Source organism: Episyrphus balteatus, chromosome 2, assembly GCF_945859705.1.
Source record: "Episyrphus balteatus chromosome 2, idEpiBalt1.1, whole genome shotgun sequence".
Lineage (NCBI taxonomy): Eukaryota > Metazoa > Arthropoda > Insecta > Diptera > Syrphidae > Episyrphus > Episyrphus balteatus.
Window position 1 is genome coordinate 21,666,789 of NC_079135.1, and position 22,957 is coordinate 21,689,745.

The 22,957-nt window shown below is 30.5% G+C and overlaps 1 protein-coding gene and 1 long non-coding RNA gene across 2 annotated transcripts; one reads left to right on the forward strand and one right to left on the reverse strand.

The window, feature by feature from the left end:
- The first annotated feature begins 11,052 nt into the window (after window positions 1-11,052).
- Window positions 11,053-16,044, forward strand: LOC129912021 (uncharacterized). Its single transcript, XR_008771734.1, has 6 exons — window positions 11,053-11,178; window positions 11,279-11,517; window positions 14,927-15,064; window positions 15,116-15,386; window positions 15,448-15,911; window positions 15,975-16,044. It is a non-coding gene; the product is annotated as an uncharacterized LOC129912021 (long non-coding RNA).
- A 2,887-nt stretch (window positions 16,045-18,931) lies between these two features.
- Window positions 18,932-20,677, reverse strand: LOC129912623 (pickpocket protein 28-like). Its single transcript, XM_055990930.1, has 6 exons — window positions 20,405-20,677; window positions 19,988-20,341; window positions 19,799-19,929; window positions 19,500-19,737; window positions 19,181-19,440; window positions 18,932-19,124 (listed from the first exon to the last, which is right to left on the reverse strand). The coding sequence occupies exons 1-5, from the start codon at window positions 20,662-20,664 to the stop codon at window positions 19,197-19,199; spliced, it is 1,227 nt and encodes a 408-aa protein (XP_055846905.1). The 5' UTR covers window positions 20,665-20,677; the 3' UTR covers window positions 18,932-19,124; window positions 19,181-19,196.
- Between the last annotated feature and the right edge of the window lie 2,280 nt (window positions 20,678-22,957).

The following is a 22,957-nucleotide window of genomic DNA, read 5'->3' on the forward strand; positions in this document are numbered from 1 at the left end:
TGCCAAAAGAAAGCGGGGACTCTAACCTACATTTGGGTACAACTCCCATCCCTGTAGGTCCACGCGTTCTCAAACCGGGAGAACTTAAAAGTAAAAAAAAAATAGGCACGATTCTGAAAAAATAGGCATGATGTGGCGATTTAACATGGAAGGCGATTTTTTAAAAATCTGACAATGTGCAAAGCGAGGGCCCATGACACAAGCTATCATTTGGCATCACTCCCAAAAATTGCTCTCAAACGGTTTAGCTTCCAGTAGCGTTCAAAGATTCGGGGATTTTTCGAAAAAAAATTTTACCCTTACTTTCAAACACGATTTTCTCGGAATTTTGAAAAAAAATCGAAAAACCGGATTATACCACTATCGGGTAGCTGAGAATATAAGCGTTCAGCTCCCAGAAGTTTTTTCGCGCCCCCAACTTCCAACGCCTATATCGCGGAATTTTGAAGAAAATGAAAATAAAATTTTTGATGCCAAAAGATAGCGGGGACTCTAACCTACATTTGGGTACAACTCCCATCCCTGTAGGTCCACGCGTTCTCAAACCGGGCGAAATTAAAAGTAAAAAAAAAATAGGCACGATTCTGAAAAAATAGGCATGATGTGGCGGTTTAACATGGAAGGCGATTTTTTAAAAATCTGACAATGTGCAAAGCGTAGGCCCATGACACAAGCTATCATTTGGCATCACTCCCAAAAATTGCTCTCAAGCGGTTTAGCTTCCAGGAGCGTTCAAAGATTCGGGGATTTTTCGAAAAAAAAATGTACCCCAACTTTCAAACGGAATTTTGAAAAAAGTCGAAAAACCGGATTGTACCGGAATTTTTTTTTATGATAAAAAAAGAAATATTTTACTAAAAAAATAGAAATACATTTACTATTAAAAAACCAAGAAAAAAGATCACGAAAAATTATCTGTTTTATTTATAAAAATATCCACGTGTTAAAATAATTCCATTAATAACTAGAACCAAACATCTTAAGCTATGGTGTTTTATAAAAGTTTAAAATATCTTCATATTTCATTATACTTTCCAAATAAAAATCAATGTATCCCCTTACCCATCACAGCTCAGCTCAGCTCACTTTACCTTAGCTCACCCAACAGCTCAGCTCACCGACAGCTCAGCTTACCCAACAGCTCAGCTCAACCATCAGCGCAGCTCACTTTCAGCTCAGCTCAAATGAGCTGAGCTATGGTACATAGCTCAAAAGTGAGCTAGCTCAAAATTTGAGCTGGGCTGTGAACTGAGCTCAGCTAACTTTTGAGTTTTGTAGCAACCCTGCCAGTTCCATATTGCTACTACTAGTGCTGAAGCACACACAATTCTCATAAAATTACCATATTGCACATTTTATGCGCAATTCATTTACTTTCGTTAACCATATACCGTACGGTCTGAACCGCACAACATGAGTAAATTTCACAGAATAAATTGAAAATTACATGGACTCAAGGAGGATGAAAGAATTAATTTATTGTTCACTAAAACTAAGTGTGGATTAATTACTTCATAATAGAAATTAAAAATTTCAAATGAAATTCATTTACATATACTGAATGAGAAGTATAACTTCAGTCGCGTGTACATGTGTACACACACTCTTTTTTTTTGTTTGACAACCTATACAAAATTTTATACCATGTGAAAGTTTTTAATTTCACCTATCATATGACATATCAATTTCATTTCAAAGATGCCTACAAGAGAAGCTAGAATTTTTTAAAAACAAACCATGTCGAATTTCTAGACTGAGATTACGGTACTTCCCACACTGGTGGCTGTCCATGATCAAAAAACCTCAAAACTGGTGTTTTGAGGTTTTTCGCAAAATTTAACATTGTATAGCTTGTAGTTAGTCTACCGTTATGTGTGATATACCAAATGAAAGGTAATTGTATCAGGATGCTTATAAAAGTATAAAAGTAATAAAATTTCCATCTGCTCTTGGTCAAATGTTATAACCTGTTGAATTCTAAAATTTTATTTTACCGTAATCTCAAAATTGTGTTTACGAAAATGATTGAAACTTCGCACACATTTAGCTGTGGTCATGGTCTATCATTACTCCATATACTTTTTCCTGTATTTATTTATAAAACAAAAATGATAAAAATTAAAAACCATGAAAATCGGTTAAAAACGGTAAAAAAAAAACCGTGTTTTAAAAACTTGTTTCTTCCGTTATTCAGTCAAAACTCACTAAACGATTCCAATTTCCACATGTATGCATAAGGCCAAAACATACATGTTCTATGAGTTTGAGATTTTTTAAACGCTCAAAAAAAAGCTAAAAATCAAAAACAACCCAAAAATACCCCTAAAAAACAAGGTATTTTTCAAAAATTTATATTTCGAAACGCAGAGTGTTGGGAAAAAAATCCGTATTAAACTCCTAATTTTTTCCCCTCATCTTTCGCCTGGGACACCTTTAGAATCGTCAAAAAAAATTTCCCTACCCAAAATATTCATTTTGTTATAGCCCCAACACGTGTACAACGTTCAAACAAAACTTTATATCTTAGTTTCAAATTTTTTTTAGAATTTTTTCTTAAATGCAGTTATTCTTAAATTAAACTCATCTATCTATAGCAAAAAAATCAATTCTCTATAATTTCGCGTTTAAATTTTAGCTCAAATTTCATCTTTCCGTTTTACCCCTGTTTTCTCTATTAAATGACGAAATTTTTCAAAATCTTTCAATTCGATTAAGCTTTAGGTTATTAGCTTTCAAATAAGCTATAGAAGATTTTTGTATCTCTAATAGTTTATTTTTAATTTTGAATTGAAATTTTTTGCCGCACTGCGATAGTGCGAGAGTGGAACGTTAGAAAATGGTGTCACTTTTTTGTGGTGGCTGCCATGGTTCATCGATTTATGACGTTATCACGTAAAAAAAAAATACTTAACACACTAACCACCACTCATCATACATATTTACCTATCCAAAGCTGATCGTTTTTGTTCGCCAACATATTTGAATCCATGAATTGAACTTTCTTTAAAATATTCAATGAATATTCCTTTAAAAGCTTGAAATGGTGTTCCGTATTTAATACGATTTCTAATTGAATCAACATTTGATCCCGAATCACTATCTTTAAAATTACTCATTTTTTCTTTACTTTTTTTATTTAAACTTATTTTTATTCGTAACAAAAAAAAAATAGTTTTTCTTATTTTTGCGGAACTATTTTACACTATCAAGTTTCCACTTGAAAGACATAAATTGTTCTGAAGAAATTTTTTAGGTCTATTCTTTTATTATGAGTTGGAAATATGTAGGTATAGTTCAAAACTCAGAGGATCAATTTATTTGATTCGTTTAGTTAAAAACCTTCTCATTTTTTTTTGTGTTGCAAATAAATGATTTCAGGATGACGATATTTATAGTGATGGTACTACTACATACATTGGAGAAAAAGTACAAAAAGGTGCAGTTTTGTATAACTACACAAAAATATTAGTGTAAACATAGTCCCAATATATAAGTTTTGGTTTGAGAAAAGATAGGTATCTATGTATAACGCATATATAAAGCATATATAAGGCATCTATAAGCCATCTATAAGACATCTATAAGGCTTCTATACTCTATATAAAATATTTGAAACATCTTTAAGTCTATAAGACTTCTATAAGACATCTATAAGGCACATATAAGAAATAATCTATAAGGCATCTAAAAGGCATAAATAAGGCGTCTATAAGACATCTATGAGATATTTATAGATATTTTTTAAGGAATCGATAATGAATCTATAACCTTTTTAGGTATAAAGCATTTATGCATTCTTTTAAACTTGTATTTTTATATATTAGATTTCAAATAACAATAAAATGCCCAGAAAGTCCTTTTAATAAATTTTTTTACTCTCAAAACTTAATTTGACTGTACAAAATATCCTACAATTACCTATCTAACTATTTTAATACATTATGTACAAATTTGCCTTTATATTTCCCAAATAAATAAGAATATACGTTGACTTTTTTACATAAACCGGTTATTAGATAGATACCAAACAAAGGTCATAGATCCAGTTATAATTAAATTATGTATTACGCATTGTCAAGGTCTTTAGTTTCTATTTTATTTGTATCATATAACAAAAAAAAAAAAGACCTACATTGTAATATATAATTGAAATATGTATAAGTAGAATATGTGCATGCTATCATCACTCAAAATGTCTATCCAAAACACTTACGACAGCACTGTTCATTAAATTAATCAACATGTGTATAATTTTAATTAGCCATATCTTGTTAATTTGCACAACAAAAATAGTGCTGTGAACAAAATTTTTGTGAAATTCTATTTTCTATTTCTAAAAATGTATTAGTTCAGAGTTTTTCTTTTGAATTTTAGAAGTTATAGCTTCTATAAAGCGTCTATAAAGCATTTGTAAGGCTTTATTTAAAATTCTTTTCTTATAGAAGTTATAAATAACTGTTCTAAGCTTCTTCAAAGATTTTTAGAAGTATTTCAACAAGTTTCAGGAAGATTCTTTAAAGCATCTATAAAGCACTTATAAGGCTTTTTTTAAATGTACTTTTCTTAAAAAAGTAACAATAATTTTATAAGCTTTTTCAAAGAAAAAGTTTTTTACTTGGGATATAGGTACTATACATATATCAAGTTCAGCTACAGCCTAAACGGATAGACCTATTGACTTCAAACTTGGTATGTAGCATTTTTTGGAGACTCTCCAGAGGGGTTTTCGGAATTATTTTTTTTTACCAAAAATAACGCTACCTGTCATATAAAAATTTCGGAAAAGTTAAATTTCTCGAAAACGGCTCCAACGATTTTGTTAAGAAAACTCAAATGTTAGTTTTTAAACAAGGTCTATCTTTCGATGAAAAATATTTTTTTTGAAAACCATTATTAACGGTACCTGCCATATTACCGCTTTTTTCAAATCTGATTTTCAGCCAAAATGCTTATTGTATTTCAACGGAATTTTATACAAAAGCATTTATATAATTTTAATATAAGCCAAAAATAAAATTTTGAAAAAAATAGTTTTTTTGGATTTTTAAAAAAAATTTGAAAATTCTTTTTTGAAAAATCAAATTTTCGAAAACGGAACATTATTTTTTGGAAATTTTATTTTTAGATGTTGATTAGTGATTTCTACAAAATTGGATACTAATTTTATTTTAAAACTTTTTTTTCCAAACAATTATTAGGTATTAATAAAAAATTAGTTTAAAAAAAAAAAAAACGGCTCTAACGATTTTATATCAAATAAAACTACATACTTTTTTTTAGGGCAATTCGATTTCAGATTTAGTTTTATTTTTGTTAAACTAATTTTATGTTTTTTTAATTTTTTTTTTTTTTGTTTTTATACCTACCTACATTTATTTCTACATTTCTTAAATTTCTATACTAAAAGTTTTAAAAATTTAAGCAACTTGAACTCTAAGAGGAAGTTTGTGCGACCCAGTCGTGCATTTGTTTTAGAAGTTTTCAAAAAGTCTCACAGAAGTTAAGCGACTTCCGAAAGAATTATAGCTTCTTTAAAGTATCTATAAAACATTTTTTCAAAAGAACTTTTCTTAAAAAAGCAATAACTCTCTTGTAGGCGTATTCAAAGATTTTTAGAAGTATGTATTTCAATAAGTCTAAAGTAATTTCCCTGTTATAATTTTCTTCAAAGATTTTTAGAAGCATTTCAAGAAGCCTCAGCGAAGTTAAGAAACATCGAAAAAAATAATAGCTTCTATAAAGCATCTTTAAAGCTCTTATAAGGCTTTTTTTTAAAGTAGTTTTCTTAAAAAAGTTATAACTCTGTTCTAGTTTTCTTCAAAGATTATAAGAAATATTTCTATAATTCTCAGCAAAGTTAAGGGACTTCGGAGAGAGTTATAGCTGCTATAAAGCATCTAAAAAGCATTTATAAGATTGTTTTTTTTTTGTTTTAATTACTTTTCTTAAAGAATTGTGTTGAATGATTATTGTGAATTAGCCTTTCTATGTTTTCCTTTTATGTCAACGCTCATACTCAATCATTAGCATTATCATGAATTCTTTTATGCTCCTCTTTTTCTTTATATCAATTGTAAATTAGTTCCTAATAAACTCTCTAACAGAACACTACTTGACTTTTACTCACAGCTCCTAACAGGTTATGGGCTCCAGATTGCTCGCTTAATAAAGTCAAGTGAACGGTATTATTTAATTTGTTTAAAAGTTCGAATAGAGGTACATTTTGAAATTATGAGTTTGTCTCATTATCAAATTGAGAAGTTGGACGACCACAATTTTGATGGGTGGTGCGTCCAAATGAAGAGTGTACTTATCATTTCCAATCTTTGGTCGTTCGTCGACGGTAGTTGTGTTAAGCAAGAGAGTATGACTGCGGCTCAAGTATCCGAATGGGAAACGAGGGACGGCAAAGCTCTTGCTAACATAATTTTAAACATAAAATCGTCCCAAGTCATTCACGTGAAGCATTGTTTAACGTCGAAATCAGCTTGGGACAGTTTGAAGAAGATTCATCAACCACGTGGTCCGGCGAGAAGGATCACTCTCTTTAAGCAATTACTTCATATGAAACTGGGCGAAAAGGAGAATATAACAGAGTATGTAAACCGTTTCTCAGATATAGTAGAAAAACTAAGTGAAATTGAATTTGTTATAAATGACGAACTTCTTGTAATAATTTTGCTCTCAAGTCTCCCAAAATGTTTAGAGAGTTTTGTTGTCGCTATAGAGTCTCGCGATGAATTGCCAGTTTTGAGTAGTCTCAAGGTAAAACTTTTAGAAGAGGGAGATCGTCGCTTTGAAAAGGGTAAAATACTGGGCAAAGATGAAGAAAGTTTCGAGCAGGCTTATGCAGCGCGCCCAAGTAATAAGCCTAAATTCGCACATAAAAATAAACACTTTGGGAAATGCTATAACTGCGGAAAAAGGGGGCACTACGCATCTAAGTGTATGGAACCAAAAAAGTCTTATGAACACAAAGCGATTGCTTCTTTCTCTATGCTCTCCGCTTCTCATAACAACTTTCTTGGTCCACAATGTTGGTGCCTTGATAGTGGGGCCACTGCACATATATGTTGCGATGAATCACTGTTTACTGAAATTCGAGGGTGCAAAGAAAAAATCAAATTAGCTGGTGACAATCATATAACGGCCAGTGCTGTTGGTACCGTTCTTCTCAAAACAGATTTATGTGAGGTTCAATTAAAAAATGTTTTGCTTGTTCCTGGCCTTAATGCAAACTTCATTTCTGTTAGTAAGGCAATAGAAAATGGCTGTAATGTTGAGTTCGATAAAAATTATGCCAAAATAAAACAGAATGGTCAAACAATTTTAGTTGCATGCTTAGACAATGATCTTTTTGTGTTCAAATATAGTCAAATGAAGAGTTTATATGCATGTAGTCCAAATATAAATAATTTTAAGAAATGGCATGAAAGATATGGCCATCTTAATGCAAACAGCATGCGTAATGTTTTGAATAGTAAGATGGTCAAGGGGTTCTCGTCAGGTAATCTCCCAGACAACTTCCAATGTAAAACTTGCATGAAGGGCAAAATCCGTGCAAATTCTTTTCCAAATGAATCATTCACAAGGTCAAACGATTTATTGGAACTCGTTCATACCGATATCTGTGGCCCTATGAGAAAGGCGTCTCTGGGAGGAACCAGATATTTTGCAACCTTTATTGATGATAAGTCACGCAAAATTTTCGTATATTTTTTAAAAGCGAGAAGTGAAATTTTCGAGGTTTTTCGAAAATTCAAGTCCTTGGTTGAGCGTGAAACTGGTAAATTAATAAAAACTTTGCGAAGCGATAACGGAAGCGAGTACCGTAGCCAAGAGTTTGATAATTATTTGGAGAGCTGTGGTATAGGGCGACAGTTTTCTGTTGCATATACTCCGCAGCAAAATGGAGTTGCCGAAAGGGCCAACAGAACTATCGTTGAGATGGCGAGGTGCATGCTCATTCAATCTGGGATTGATGAAAGCCTGTGGGCTGAGGCTGTGAATACAGCAGTGTACTTGAGAAATCGATGTCCGACGAAAATTCTTATAAATGTCACACCCCAAGAAGTGTGGACCGGTCGAAAACCCAATGTTAGCCATTTTAGAACTTTTGGTTGTACAGCCATAGCCCTAAACAAGTCTAAATCTTTTTCAAAATTTCATCCAAGAGGTGAAGAATATTTGATGGTCGGTTACTCAAGAACTTCAAAGGCATATCGATTGTTTGATAGAACTAATAGGAGAGTCATTGAACGAAGAGATGTTTCGTTTATTGAAACCGAAGGCATGGTAGATGGTTTGGATGATTCAGGGATTTTTTGTCTGGAAGAAGAGAATGAAAATGGTGGCCAGAAATTGGAGATGCAGAATGAGGGTAGTGATAAAGGAAATTTGGAAGAACAAGAACAACAGCAGTCGGACCAGGGACACAAAATCGAACTACAGAATGAACAATTAGAACAAAAACTGTCAAATGAGGTACCACAGAGAGATAAAGACCAAAAACAAGAAGTACAACGTGAGCAAGACATTGGGAACAGACGATATCCAAAGCGAAAACGGTCGAATACAAGCAGCGAAGAAGATAATCAGAAAACGCCGACGACAACTTATACTAAAATAAGACCGAAGATTATTAGAACTGGCAAGCCTGGAAGACCAAGAAAACAGTTTAATGTGTTAAATAGTATTGAAACAAGAAATAACATTATGATTCCCCAAACCATATCTGAAGCATTATCGCTTCCTGAGTCTTCGATGTGGATGAACGCAGTCAATGAAGAATACCAGAATCTATTATCCAACAACACATGGGATTTGGTTGAACGTCCCGAAGATGTGAAATCCATAGGTTGTCGATGGGTCTTTACGGTGAAGAAAGACGAATATGGTGAGCTTCGTAGGTTTAAAGCACGGCTGGTTGCAAAAGGTTTCAGCCAGGTTTTTGGGATGAATTATAAGGAAACGTTCTCACCAGTAGTTAGGTATTCTACTATTCGAATGATCCTAGCCCTAGCTGTCGAAAAGAAGCTTTTCTTGCATCAAATGGACGTGTCCTCTGCCTATTTGAATGGTGAACTTCAAGAAGACGTGTATATGGAGCAGCCGGAGAATTTTGTCGACCCGAAGAATCCTGATCGAGTTTTGAAGTTGCGAAAAGCATTATACGGTTTGAAGCAATCAGGGAGAGCTTGGAACGAAAAACTGGACTCTGTATTAAGGAGAATTGGCTATCGCCAATGCACAAGCGAATCTTGCGTTTATGTGAAATATCATGAGGATGATTTGAGAATCATTGCGGTGTATGTTGATGATTTTATTTTGGCTGCTAGTAGCGAGGAATCGATTCAACAAATAAAGGCTCAACTTAAAAAGGAGTTTAAGGTCGTCGATAATGGTCCTTTACACCATTTCCTGGGTTTTGAAATCAGCCGCGAAGGAGACACTGGCCCGATCACTGTTTGTCAAAAACAATTGATTCTGAATCTTCTAAAAGCAACTGGTATGGTGGAATGCAGACAAAACCAAACTCCGTTAGTACCTGGACAACAGTTTGGATGTCGAGATGAAAACTGCAAGCGAGCGAACAGAGAGCTGTACCAGTCCATCATCGGGTCCTTAACCTATTTGTCAATTTCAACACGGCCAGACATCACTCATTCGGTCAGCAAATTGGCACGATTTAATTCGGACCCACATGAAGAACACTATACAGCAGTCAAACATTTATTGAGGTACTTAAATTGTACTAATTACAAATTATTTTATTATCCTACAGGTAAACAACTTGAAGGATTTGTTGATGCCGACTGGGGTGGAGACATCCTGGACCGAAAGTCGTACACTGGCTTTGTTTTCCTGCTTGGTGGTGCTGCCATATCTTGGGAGTCCAAGAAACAACCAACGGTAGCATTGAGTAGTACCGAAGCAGAATACATGGCTTTATCCGCATCAGCAAAAGAAGCTGTTTATCTGAGAAGATTGGTTTGTGAGCTTGGAGGCAGCGAGTTTGCAACATCTTATATAATTTTGAATGGTGACAAACTGAGTGCTCAACAGATGGTGAAGAACCCCGTTCACCACCCACGGAGCAAACACATAGACATTAAATATCACCACATAAGGGAAATATACAGTAGCGGGGCTATCAATTTAAACTATATTCCAACGAATGACATGATAGCAGATGTCTTAACAAAGAACTTACAAAAAGTTAAACATCATAAATTTTGTAAACTCTTAGGATTAATTAAATAAACTTTTTGAATTGTATAATATTGTTAAATTAATATAACAATAATTTTTATGAATTATAATTCGCGTTGAGGGAGAGTGTTGAATGATTATTGTGAATTAGCCTTTCTATGTTTTCCTTTTATGTCAACGCTCATACTCAATCATTAGCATTATCATGAATTCTTTTATGCTCCTCTTTTTCTTTATATCAATTGTAAATTAGTTCCTAATAAACTCTCTAACAGAACACTACTTGACTTTTACTCACAGCTCCTAACAAATTGTTTGTGTTCGTTTTTAGATGTTTTATCAATTTTTTTGATACACATCACTGTATTTTGTAAACTTTATATGAAATAGACCTAAATTGCATCTGTTATAGCTCATCACTTTGACCATTACTAACACATTGAAATTCTTGTTTTTATTTTCCATTTAAATCATCAAATATACACAATTCAAGTAAGTGTTTAGTCATTTTCCTTTGAATGTGTGTTCATTTTTTTTTCTTTTTTCAAACATTCTTACTAAACCTTTTATAATAATATTGTATAGTTTGTACATAAAAGAGGGGAAGAGGGTTTTTTTTATCCTTATATCTAAATAGTACCTATCCTTACGCGGCATAAAGATAGTATAATGTAATTTATAATGTAAGTGCGATTCCCAATTGAATAATTTGGGAATTGTGTGTATATAATTCAAAAAAAAAAATCATTGGGAAGCACTCCCTGGTTATTCATGGAATTTTTATATAATACAAAAAAATAAAAACCGCAGCTATAAAACACCTTTCATTTAGCAAATAATCCTTCAGATATGTTTCAAACATCAGCCTAATCAAACGTGTGTGCAATATTTATAAATACTCTTCGCAATCATGGAAAACGACGAAGAGAAAAAGGATAAACCTAATCCGTTTAAAAATGATCAATGGTAAGTTTTTTTTTTATTTGTTCTTAAATTTTGTTAAAAAAAGTCCTTAAAATTTACAAAAAATTTAATAAAAAAATAAAAATTCAAATAAATCTTAAAGGAAAAGAGCAGCAATATACACAAGAGCTGTAAATGCATTTCGAGATACAATATCGATCAATAGTGAAGCTGCATCGGAATTCGATACAAGAAAACAGATTAAATATGGTACAAAATATCAAGCTGCATGGGGAATTATTACGGAATATTGTGATAATAGTACGATTCATGGCATCAGATATATGGGCGAAATGAAACGCCCAATACTTGAAAGCTAAGTCGGACATAAAGCTTAAAACAGTGCGTATTTTTGAATAGACAAATTATTTAGACAGTGTGAAAAAGAGTTCAAAAATTGAAAAAAAAAACACTGCTACAACAGTTGTTCTTTTGTAAATTTGATTGAAATGATTGAAATTTCGTAAATTCAAGAGATTAATGAGTATAGAATGGTTTTCTTTTATTTAAAATTAAAAATTGTGGAAACTTCGACGCCCTTTAAGATCAATTAACTCATGAGCGTCAAACTATTGACATAAAATATTGAAGTTTTTTTATTTCCACACATTTGTTAACAGTTTCTTCCATCTTGATTTCTGACTTCCTCCTTCAACGAAAAATTTTATAAAAAACCGTTTGAAAAATCTTGTTATATATATTTTTTTTAATTTTCCATTTTATTTATATTTTATATTTAATTTTTTTTTTTTTTTAAAGAATCAATTTTTTGTTTTTTTTTTTTTTAATAGTTAAAGAAAGTAGTTTTACTCATTCTTTAGAAAATTGGCTGAATATCATAAGGTGAAAACTACCTTTTGGCAGCCATTTTGGTTTTAGTTTTTATCATAGGGTAAATTAGGGCATTATGGCATACCTAAGCACAAACTCAAATAACTTTACTACGGACAACAATTTTTACTTCAATCATTTTTTAAAATTAAATTTCATAAAAACGTAACATAAAGAAATTATTTAAGATAGGAAGTAAAAGCTTTTTAACAAAAAATAAATTAAATTAAAAATTGTCAAAAAAAACCATATTGCCCTATGTACGGGCAATATGGCGAACCCCATTTACATCAGAGCCCTTTACTTTTTGTACGTACTTTCGGCATTTCTGAAATATAATTATAAATAAGTATCATAAAATTAACGTCAAATTGAGGTTATTTTGAAATTTAAAAAAATGCAGACATTATGTACCTAAGTTACTTTTGAAATTAGAAACTTCATAAGGGCATTATGGCGCAGTCGTGTATAATGTCGCGCCATAATGCCCTTATTGCATCTGCGCCATATTGCAAAATATACACATATTCACAAAACACCAAAAACCAAACACAATTCTTACTTCATTTAAAATACTGCAAGTTGTATAAAAAAACAAAACTGTACTCTGCATTCCACTCTTCACCACAAACACGTGCACTGTATACTTACCGAGATACAAACAAACAAAAACAAAGCGATATTATATTGGTACCCAGAACCGGTATTTTTTTTTTGTTTTCGTTTTTGTTTGGCACAAAAATAATAGCACTGCCCTGCGATCGTCACAAGGCTAGTGTTTAACGAAGGCCAAAGTTTCTGCATTGGTTTTATTTAAATTTGAGTATTGGAAGTATGGTAGTTGAGAGGTGCGCCATAATGCCCGGTGCGCCATAATGCCCGAAGTTACCTATACATATATCGCCTTATGATCATTCTAGGTAGGAAAAAGTTGGTACTAAAGAACAAAAATAAAATGCATGACTGGTGTCGCACGTATTTGCTCTTACGTAAAAGTTACTCCAATGTTAGAAATTTTTATTGAATAAAATTTGGAAAAATTTGATATTTTTGAGGAATTTCATAATTAATGAAAAAAAATCACCCATTTTATGATCTTTTCAACAAACCCAAATTTACCATTCGATTTCTTGTATAAAAAAGAATTTTTAGAAAAAAAATCGAATCTGGCCAAATCTGCCAAAGTTGTTAAAAAACATATTTTTGGATTTAAAAAAAATATTTCAAAATTTGTTGAAAACGGGTTATTGAAAAACTTTGGAAAAAAAACTTCTTCAATATATGGAAAAATGTTAGAAAATTTTTATGCATAAAAAATTATTTAAAAAAAGGGCTCTTAAATAATTTTTTATATACAAAATTTTTCTAAAATTTTTCAAAAAAAAAGTTGGTTTGCCATTTTGAAGAAGGTTTTTTTTCCAAAGTTTTCAACAAATTTTGAAAATTTTTTTTAATCCAAAAATATGTTTTTTAGCTTCTTTGGCACTACACCCATAATTACAGGAAACAATTTACGCCATTTTCGACCGTAGGCTCTTATGTGTAATACGTACATAGTACATACTACACACAAATATTTTAATCAATATCGCTAGAGCCATTTTTTTATAGCTTTTCTATTTCCGTTAAATGACAGTTATCGTTAGTTTTGGTCAGAAAAAAAAATGTTCATTTTCCCGTTAGGGATGATGATTTGAAGAAAATCACTTCACTCGTAATCGTACTCGAGGTACACATAGGTAAACAGACAGTATATTCAATATTTTTTTGTAAAGCAGAACTGTAGATAATTTTAAAGTGAACAATCTCTTGTCGGAGGTTTTATAATTTTGATAAAAATTGCTTAAAACTTAAAAATTTTCTTTTTTTCTGTTATTTTTTTTTCCTTTTTTGGCTTGTTACTTTTAGGCTATAGATTATGTCATTTAGAAAGGAACTAAGACGTTCACGGGTTTTTATTACAGGAATCGTTCAATGGGTTATAAGAGAAGATAAAACCGCGGAGTGCTATAAAATGAGACGGTGGAAACTGAAGATAGGGGTGGTTTTTTCAATATATCTCGTAAACCGAGCAAAATTTTAATATATTGCTCTCAAAACTTTTTGTAGACAATTGAATTTCCTATTAGAATAATGTTCTTTAAAAATTGAAAAAAAAAAAATTTCCATGCCAAAATAGTCGAAACAATTGCGGGAGGGGCAATTTTCTAAAAAAAATACTTAAAATAAAAAAAAAATTATTTAAAAACAACGGCAACACTTACAGTTTTTATTGATACTTTTTTCAAAAGCTAGAATTATAAACTTAATTTTAATTTTAAAATGAAGTTATTGAAGTCAATTGTTTTTGAAATACCCGATTTCAAAGTCAAAACTTGTGAAAAAAAGTTTAAAAAGCACATTGAGTACAATTTTCACAAAAACAAAGTAATTTTTTTTTGAAAATTGCCCCTCCCGCCAAAACGGGGGGACATAGACCCCCCCCTACCCATAGTAAACAATGATTGTATGTAACTGCTCTACAAAATGTCATTATCAGTTCTTGGTGCTTAAGTTATCGTAGGTACTTTCCCCTCAAATGTTTCTGTTTTATTGAGTAAAACTAAAAATGCGAAAAAAAGCTAGATTAAAATGGCCATACTGCGGTTAATTTTCAATGGAAAAATTTAATGAGTACAGCAATTTTGAAGGAAATTTAATCTTCTTATTTTCTTTAGAGCAATGTTTATGTCTATCTCAACCCAAAAAAAATGTACAACTAAAAAAGCAAAAAAACTCAAAAAATCGATTCTTATAACCCATTGAACGATTCCTGCAATAAAAACCCGTGAACGTCTTAGTTCCTTATTGCCATTTTTTTTTCGACATAGTCAATAGCCTATTTAACTTGTTTGGTTTTTAACTATGTTCTGGTATTTAGACGCCAATGCTATTATCAGAATGAACCGCAGTTGATGTATTTCACAGTCTACACTCTACACTCAGGCCAATTGTGAATTGGAATGGGTGAATAATGCTACCCCATTAGAATGTGGATGTATAAAAATTGGAATGTCAAGTAAGAAAATACTTATTTTTTATACAAAAATAAATTAAAAACTTTTTTTAGGAAATACTACTCATCGCGTTTGTGGATACGAAAGTGATTATTGCGTTGACCTTATTACAGCTTACAGTAGCACTATGGCATTTAGAAAAGAAAAAAATATGGAATTGGAGCATATTTGTAAAGATAGAGGTTCTTGTAAAACTTTTTGTCTACCAACATGCTTCAGCATTGAGTATAATGCAGAAATTAAACATCAAAATGAAATAGATTATGCTCAGGTATTGAAAACTAATGTAGACCCTTACTCCAATTTTACGTACAATTATTCAAAGTAAGTACATTTTTTTAAGTTTACAAAAATGGTTTTAATTTCTCTTGTTTTTTAATTTTAGAACTCGAATAAGTCAAGTAAGAATTCACTTCAATGACCATCAATTCAATGGTTTAAAACGGTCCGAATTGTATAGCACAACAGATTTAATTGCAAATTGTGGAGGTTTAATGGGACTTTTTATGGGTGTTTCGATTTTGAGTATGGTGGAATTTGTATACTTTTTTACATTGAGATTATTGACGAATTGGAAAAATACTACCAAAATACAAGAGAATAAAAGCAATGGAAATAATGCTTTTTGGACCCGTTCCGTTCACCACCCAAAGATTTTTAAAATCCATCAGTCGAAACCGAATTCAAGTATTCGATTTAGGAAACGAAAATCTATCAATAGGTATTGAGTTTTGATTATGCGAGTATTAATGCTGGGTAACAGAACTGGGTTTTCAGAACAATTTTAAGAAATACTCTATGAAAAAAAAAACATTTTTTTTATTGGATTTATAATTGCATGGACATTTTGTAAAATTTTCTATACTTAAGTTTTAATATAGTAATATTATTTTATATTTTATTCTATTACAGATAAAAGACATCAACAAACTGGGCTTAAATTACTGAATTTTCTTATTTTATCTTAATATTTTAAGCGCACAAATTCTGCAAAAAATATATTTTTGTAATCTTTATTACTATTTCTGCAAAATATTCTTAAAATTTTTTTTTTTTTTATTTTATAAGAAATTTTATAAAAACTTAGAAAAATTATTTAAAAAAAATATTTAAATTATAAAATATATGTTATTAAATATTTAGTTTTAATCGTAATTAAAGTTCTTATATAATTAAAAAAATTTAATTTGTTTTTCAATTTTTTGAGCCGCTACTTTTTCTTATAGTTGTTATAAAACAATAGAAAAAAAAGTATGCCATATAAAATTAAATATTAATGGATTTACACAAAATTTTAAGACAGTTGATCCGTTTTCAAAAAAATGATCTATTTTGTTTCACCTCAAAAATCACAAAAAAAATCAGTTTTTTTATTCGGTCTAAAAAATGTTTGTTCTGTACTGTGGTTCGTTTGTCCAATGTTAGCCCAGGATAGCCCAACTTTTATTTTCTGTATCCAAGCCTTAGTTTAAAAATTATAGAAGCATTATTCAACTCAATAAAAAGTACGCATACACCACAGTGACCTTAAGAGTTTATAATTTAGAAAAAGTAAATTTACTGATGTAGGAGCTGCACCTCAAATGTTTTTTTATTTCACTTAGAATTTCTAACTTGATTGAATGTAGTCCATATACCTAACGTTTCTGTTATGAAGCTTAAGCCCAGTACATGTGTACTTGTGAAGCTAGTCGTGAGCTGAATTCATACAATTTTTTTTTTGACGTGATAACGTCTTATAAATAGATGAACCATGGCAGCCACCACAAAAAAGTGACGCCATTTTCTCCCGTTCCACTCTCGCACTTTCGCAGTGGAGAGAGATACAAAAGATAATAACCTAAAGCTTAATCCAAATGAAGGATTTTTAAAAATTTAATGAGGTAAACAGGGGTAAAATGGAAAGATGAAATTTGGGCTAAGGAGACAGGTAGAGAGTTGATTTTTTTCCTATAGATAGATGAGACTAATTTAAGAATAACTGCATTTAAGAAAAAAATCTAAAAAAAAATTGAAACTAAGATATAAAGTTTTGTTTGAACGTTGTACACGTGTTGGGGCTATGACAAAATGATGATTTCGGGTAAAGGACATTTTTTTTGAAAATTATAAAGGTGCCAGGTGAAAGATGAAGGAAAAATAATTAGGCGTATAGTACGGATTTTTTTCCAACAGTCTGTGTTTCGAAATATGAATATTTTAAAAACACCTTGTTTTTTAGGGCTATTTTTGGGTAGTTTTTGATCTTAAGCATTTTTTGGAGCGTTCAAAAAGGGCATGTAGGGCTTGGCTATATGCATATGTGTGCAAAAAATTGAAGTGATTGATTGATTTTTGACTGAATAACGGAAGAAACAAATTTTAAAAAAACACGTTTTTTTTACCGTTTTTAACTGATTTCCATCGTTTTTTTTTTTTTTCATTTTTATCTTTTTTTCTTCAACAGTTAGAGAAATAAAGTATATGAAGCAATGATAGATCGTAGCCAGGACTATATGTGTACAAAATTTTAATCATTTTTGTAAACACAATTTTCAGATAACGGTAAAATAATCAAATTCAACAGGCTATAAATTTTGATCTAGAGTAGATAGAAATTTGATTAAACTTTTATGGGCATTCTGATAAACTTACCTTTCATTTGGTAAATCACACATAACGGTAGACTAAATAAAGGTAAACAATGTTAAATGAAGAAACTTGCGAATAACCTCAAAACACCAGTGGACCAGATCTGTTGATCATGAACGGCCTCCAGTGTATGAAGTACCGTAATCTCAGTCTGGAATTTCGACATGGTTGACTTTAAAAATCTCTTACTCCTATTGTAGGTATCTCAGGAATATGATTGAATTGTCATATGAAAGATGAAACAATAAGCTTTCACATGGTATACATTTTTAATAAAAATTGATGAAATAGCTTGACGACATAAAAATGTTTTTTTGCTTTTTTTGATGAAAATTGATTGAGTTCAAAAAATTGTAGCACTTTTTGTAAATGTAAAATAATTTTTTTTAAAATAAATGTCTCATAAGCATGATCGATATGAATATTTCAAGCTTAAACAACAAGCTTTTAGATGGTATACAATTTTTTATAGGTTGTTTCAGAAAAAATAGCATTTAATAGCGTGAGAAGATTAAAATACGTGTTTTTTTTTTTTTGTTTTTTTTTGATGAAAATGATTGTTTTCAATAAATTATTTTTATACTTTTGCGCATTGTAAAAACTTAAAAATGGTTTTATTCTTAAGAAAAAATACTTGGCTTTTAAATTGCTTAATTTTTTTTTCGTAAGTTTTTAAAATAATAAAATTAAAATAATTAGAAAATAAAAAAGGTATTTTTTTGTAGCTTTTTCTTGTAAATTATGATTGTTTGAAATTAGTAAACGCTTCAATTGACTCATTTTAAACAAAAACACACAACCTGTTTTCTGACGACGTTATCACGTAAAATCATCGTACGTAAACCGGCCTTACAGACAACCTTTTTTTCCAAGTTTCTATATACAAATTCTTAAAAATTTAAGGAACTTGAACCCTATTTTTTTTTTCGAACAAATAAACTTGAAAATTGATGAAAAAAAAGGAATGTGTGTATTTTGTTGATTATGTGCGTATTCATGAGATACATAATATAAACTTGAAGTGGTACTTTGCTAATGCTAGTCCACCTTCAGTTCTAAAATTAAAACGGAGTTATGTTGTTTTTCCTTAAAAATAAAAAAAAAATATTTTTTTCAGTCTAAAAATTGTTGGTTAGCCCAATTTTTTGTTTTCTTCACTCCACTATTATTTTAAAAGACACAATAAACTTTTTTCAAATTAAAACCTCTTAAAAATCGAAAAAAAATGTTTGTCATGTAGTTTTTGTTAATTTTATTGAAAACATTAATGGATGATGAGACTTTAAAATGATTGACCAGATTTAATCCAATATATTCCACTGGTTCAAATAGGTGCATTATATTACCAATAAGATGGTACTGCAACCCAATTTATTAACTATTGTCCCCTTAGTTGAGTGTTCCGGGCCATATTCTTTACAAAAGTCATACCTTAAACACAAAAAATTACAATACAACAGGTATTCAAAGTAAAAAAAAAATATTACCTATTGTAGAATTAAATTAATATTTAGTTGCATTCTCTAACAGATTCTGTTGTATTTTCCTTCTATTTTTCAAATTCGTAGATAATCTCAGTGTAAAAAAGTACACCAATTCCACCAAACTCAAAATCGAAATACCCATAAAAAGTCCCAATAAACCACCACAATTTGCAATAAAATCTGACAGACTATATAATTCTGTCCGCTTCAAACCATTGAATGTGTCATCTTTAAATTTCAATTTTAGTTTTGTTATTCGGTAGCTGAAAAAAAAAACAAAAATTAGTAAAAAATAAAAACAAAGCTTAGTTCTAAAAGTTACCTTGAAACAAAATTAACTGTGTTCAAATAACCTGCTTCCGAATTAGATTCTCTAATCTGAGCATAAGTTATTGGAACTTGATGTTCAAGCTCTGTTTTGTATTCAATACTTATGCAAGTAGGTAGACAATAATTATTTGGATCCTTTCCGTGTTTAAATTTAAACTTTCGACTTTCGTTTATCACCGATTCAAGGCATTTAAGACTTTCATATCCACAAATTGGATGAGATGAATTTCCTATTTTTCAAAAACATTAGTTAAGACTCTTTTTTTGTAGACAAAAATGTGTGTTTCTTACTTGGCATTGAAAATTTGACACATCCACATTCTGAAAGGGTCTCATTTGCCAACCATTCCGATTCACAATTAGCCTGAGTGTAGACTTTGAAATACCTCAAATATCGTTCATTCTGGTAATAACATTGGCGTCTAAATTTGAAGATAGCTAAAAACTAAACAAGTGAAATATTTTTTTAAGGTTTCATACCTTTCTGGAGAATAATGTCGTAAGTCTCCAGAAGCCATAATATTCGGTCTGATTGTCAATGAAACGGATTGATCTAAGGGTAATTGAATAAAATTCTTCGACACTTGTGGATCTTCGCCAGGCGTATGAAGAATCACTTTGAAACCACCAACAGAATTTCTACACAATGGTTGTTTGTTTACTTTTTTATCTAAAAAAGACACAACAAGACTTTCTTTGTCTCCAGGTCCCAAAACACGATTTGGAAATACCCATGATTTTGAGTCTTTCTTGTATCCATTTTCTAAATTCCAATCTAAATCATCAACATTGTCAAATTCGAAACCGATAAAATCTTCTTTACGAGCGTTGTACCTTATTTTGTGGAGAGATTTTAAAAAATACTTTCGAAATGCAATTTTGCTATTGTAGACTTACAATTCTGTCCGATAATATTCAGATTTAAGTGAATTAAATGAAAAGCAAATTCCTTCGTCAGTTACAACATTATTCCACAATATATTACAATAGTTAAATTTATTTCTCCAATTGCAATCTTCAAGATTTTCTGTAACTGTTGGAGCTACCGTCAACATAGCTTTGAACAGATCTGATGCATTGGTTAAATACGACTGTCCATTAAGTTTGAAAAAACTTTGTTCGCATGTTTGTGATACTGCATTCCAGAAATATTCCATTTAATTTGAAATAATTTCTTTTAATAAATTTACCTAAGAATTCAAAAAAATATTGTCAAAATTGATATTTAAAAAAGAAATCACCCAGTCACTAGTTACTTGTCACTAGTCACTTTTTAATAAATTCTTACTCTTCTTCTGTAAGCTTTGTAAAGTTACTAAGCTTTTTATAGGCTTTTGTATAATTGAAAATATCTGTGCGACTTTTGGTCTCAGGGCATATAGTCACTGAAGGAAATGGAATTTCCGAAACGGATGTGATTTTTTCGTTGAAAGTTACTATGATTGGATTGTTGGTGCGTTCTTCCATAAGATTTCCTATTAGAAAGATGCACATTGAAATCGAAATTATTACAACTAAAAACCAAATGATTCTGAAAATTAAAAATACACAAAATAATTACATTAATAGATATCTAATGAAGTCTCGAAAATGTACCTATCCAAAGCTGGTTGATTTTGTTTTCCGATATATTTGAGTCCATTTATTTTACTTTCTTGAAAATATTCCATAATAGTTCCTTTGAAAGCTTGAAATTTTGTTCCGTTTGTAACGATATTTGTTTTAGATGCATAACTTTTTGGTTCTTTTAAATTACTCTTATCGACCATGTGCTTCAACTTCAACGACTCAAATTCGTTTTAAAAATCATTTCTATGAACACAAAAATGTAAGATAGTTTTTAACTAACAAATTTTATTAATTACAAGAAATTTGTATTCTAGATAAAGATATGTATGTTTATTCAACTATTTTTTTACTCTGTAATTTAAGTTTAAAGAAATTGTTGAAATATAGTTGTATATAGATAAGCTACATATGTACACATAAAAGAAGGACAACAAGGATTTAATTAGCCAATAGGACTCTGTGTTACGATAACAAGGAGAATGTGTTTGCATTTTTTTTATACAGCGTGTCGCAGAGTTACCCACTGACAAAAAATAACATAACCGAAAATTGGAAAATTCCAAAATCACAACTGAAGTCGAAAAAATCAAAAATTGAAAATGAAACAAAACTTCGAAAATCAGAAATCAAATAATAAAAAAAAAAATTGAAAAAATGAAAACCAAAAATAGGAAATCAAAAATCTAGAAATGAAAAACCAAAATTTAAAAATAAAAAATCCAGGAATCGAAAAATTAAAAAGTCGAAAAATTTGAAAGTTGAAAATATCAAAAATTAAAATGTCAAAAACTAAAAAAAAACGGGAAACATAAAATCCAAAAACCGAAATTCAATATTTAAAGAGAATAGTTTGGTCTTTCATTATAATGAAATGATAAACTGAAATCCAAAATGAAAAAATTGAAAATTCAGAAATTCAAAAACCAAAATTAAAAAATTGAAAAATCGAAAAATTGAAAAGTTAAAATTTAATGTGAAAACCGAAAAATTCAAAAAACTAATAAACTTAAAACCCACAAATCAAAAATCCAAAAATAAAAATCTACATATATATTTATATATCTCAAAAAAATACAAAACTCAATTATGTAAATTCAAAAAAAAAAAAGAATGCAATTAAAACAACAAAAATAAACAAAAAAAATATCTCCATAAAAAAAATCTCAAACTTACGAGACAAAATCCGAAAATGATTTTGCATAAGCGTGATGAATGACCAAACCCCACAATCCTAAAAAGAAATTCTCCAAGTAACAAAATCGAAAAAACTACATAAACAAATCGAAATCCAAAAATTAAAATTCAAACATTCAAAAAAAAAACCTAAACTTTGAGAATCAGAAATTAAAAAATCCGAAATTCAAAAACCAGATATCCAAAAATAAAAAAAAATCATAAATTAAAAACCAAAAATCCATACATCAAAAATAGATAATCAAATATTAAAAATTAAAATTTGAAAATAAAAAATATGTGCAAAAAAAAATTGGGGACGCCCGGGCGCGCCCCCTAGAATGGTTCCAAATGAGGAACAAAATGCCCTAATTTTTTCAAATTTTTATTCCTAACCCTTCCTGACCATATTTCATTAAGAAGTTTATATCAAAAAACCGCCATTTACCCAACACTGGACACAGAGTATGAGCCACGTAGCCAGGGGGGGGGGGGGGAGGCTTGGGGGGCTGAAGCCCCCCCCCCCCCCCCAAATGATTTTCACTTTACAAATTTTAATAATGTTCTACGTATTTTTGTTTTTTTTTTTTTGTAAAAGGGCTAAAAATTTAATTTAGAAGCAGTTTCGTCCATAATTTACTTTAAATAGGTGTGTTTTTATATAACGAATGGGCTTAGTTGGACAAAAAAAATCGCAGTTGAGGCTAA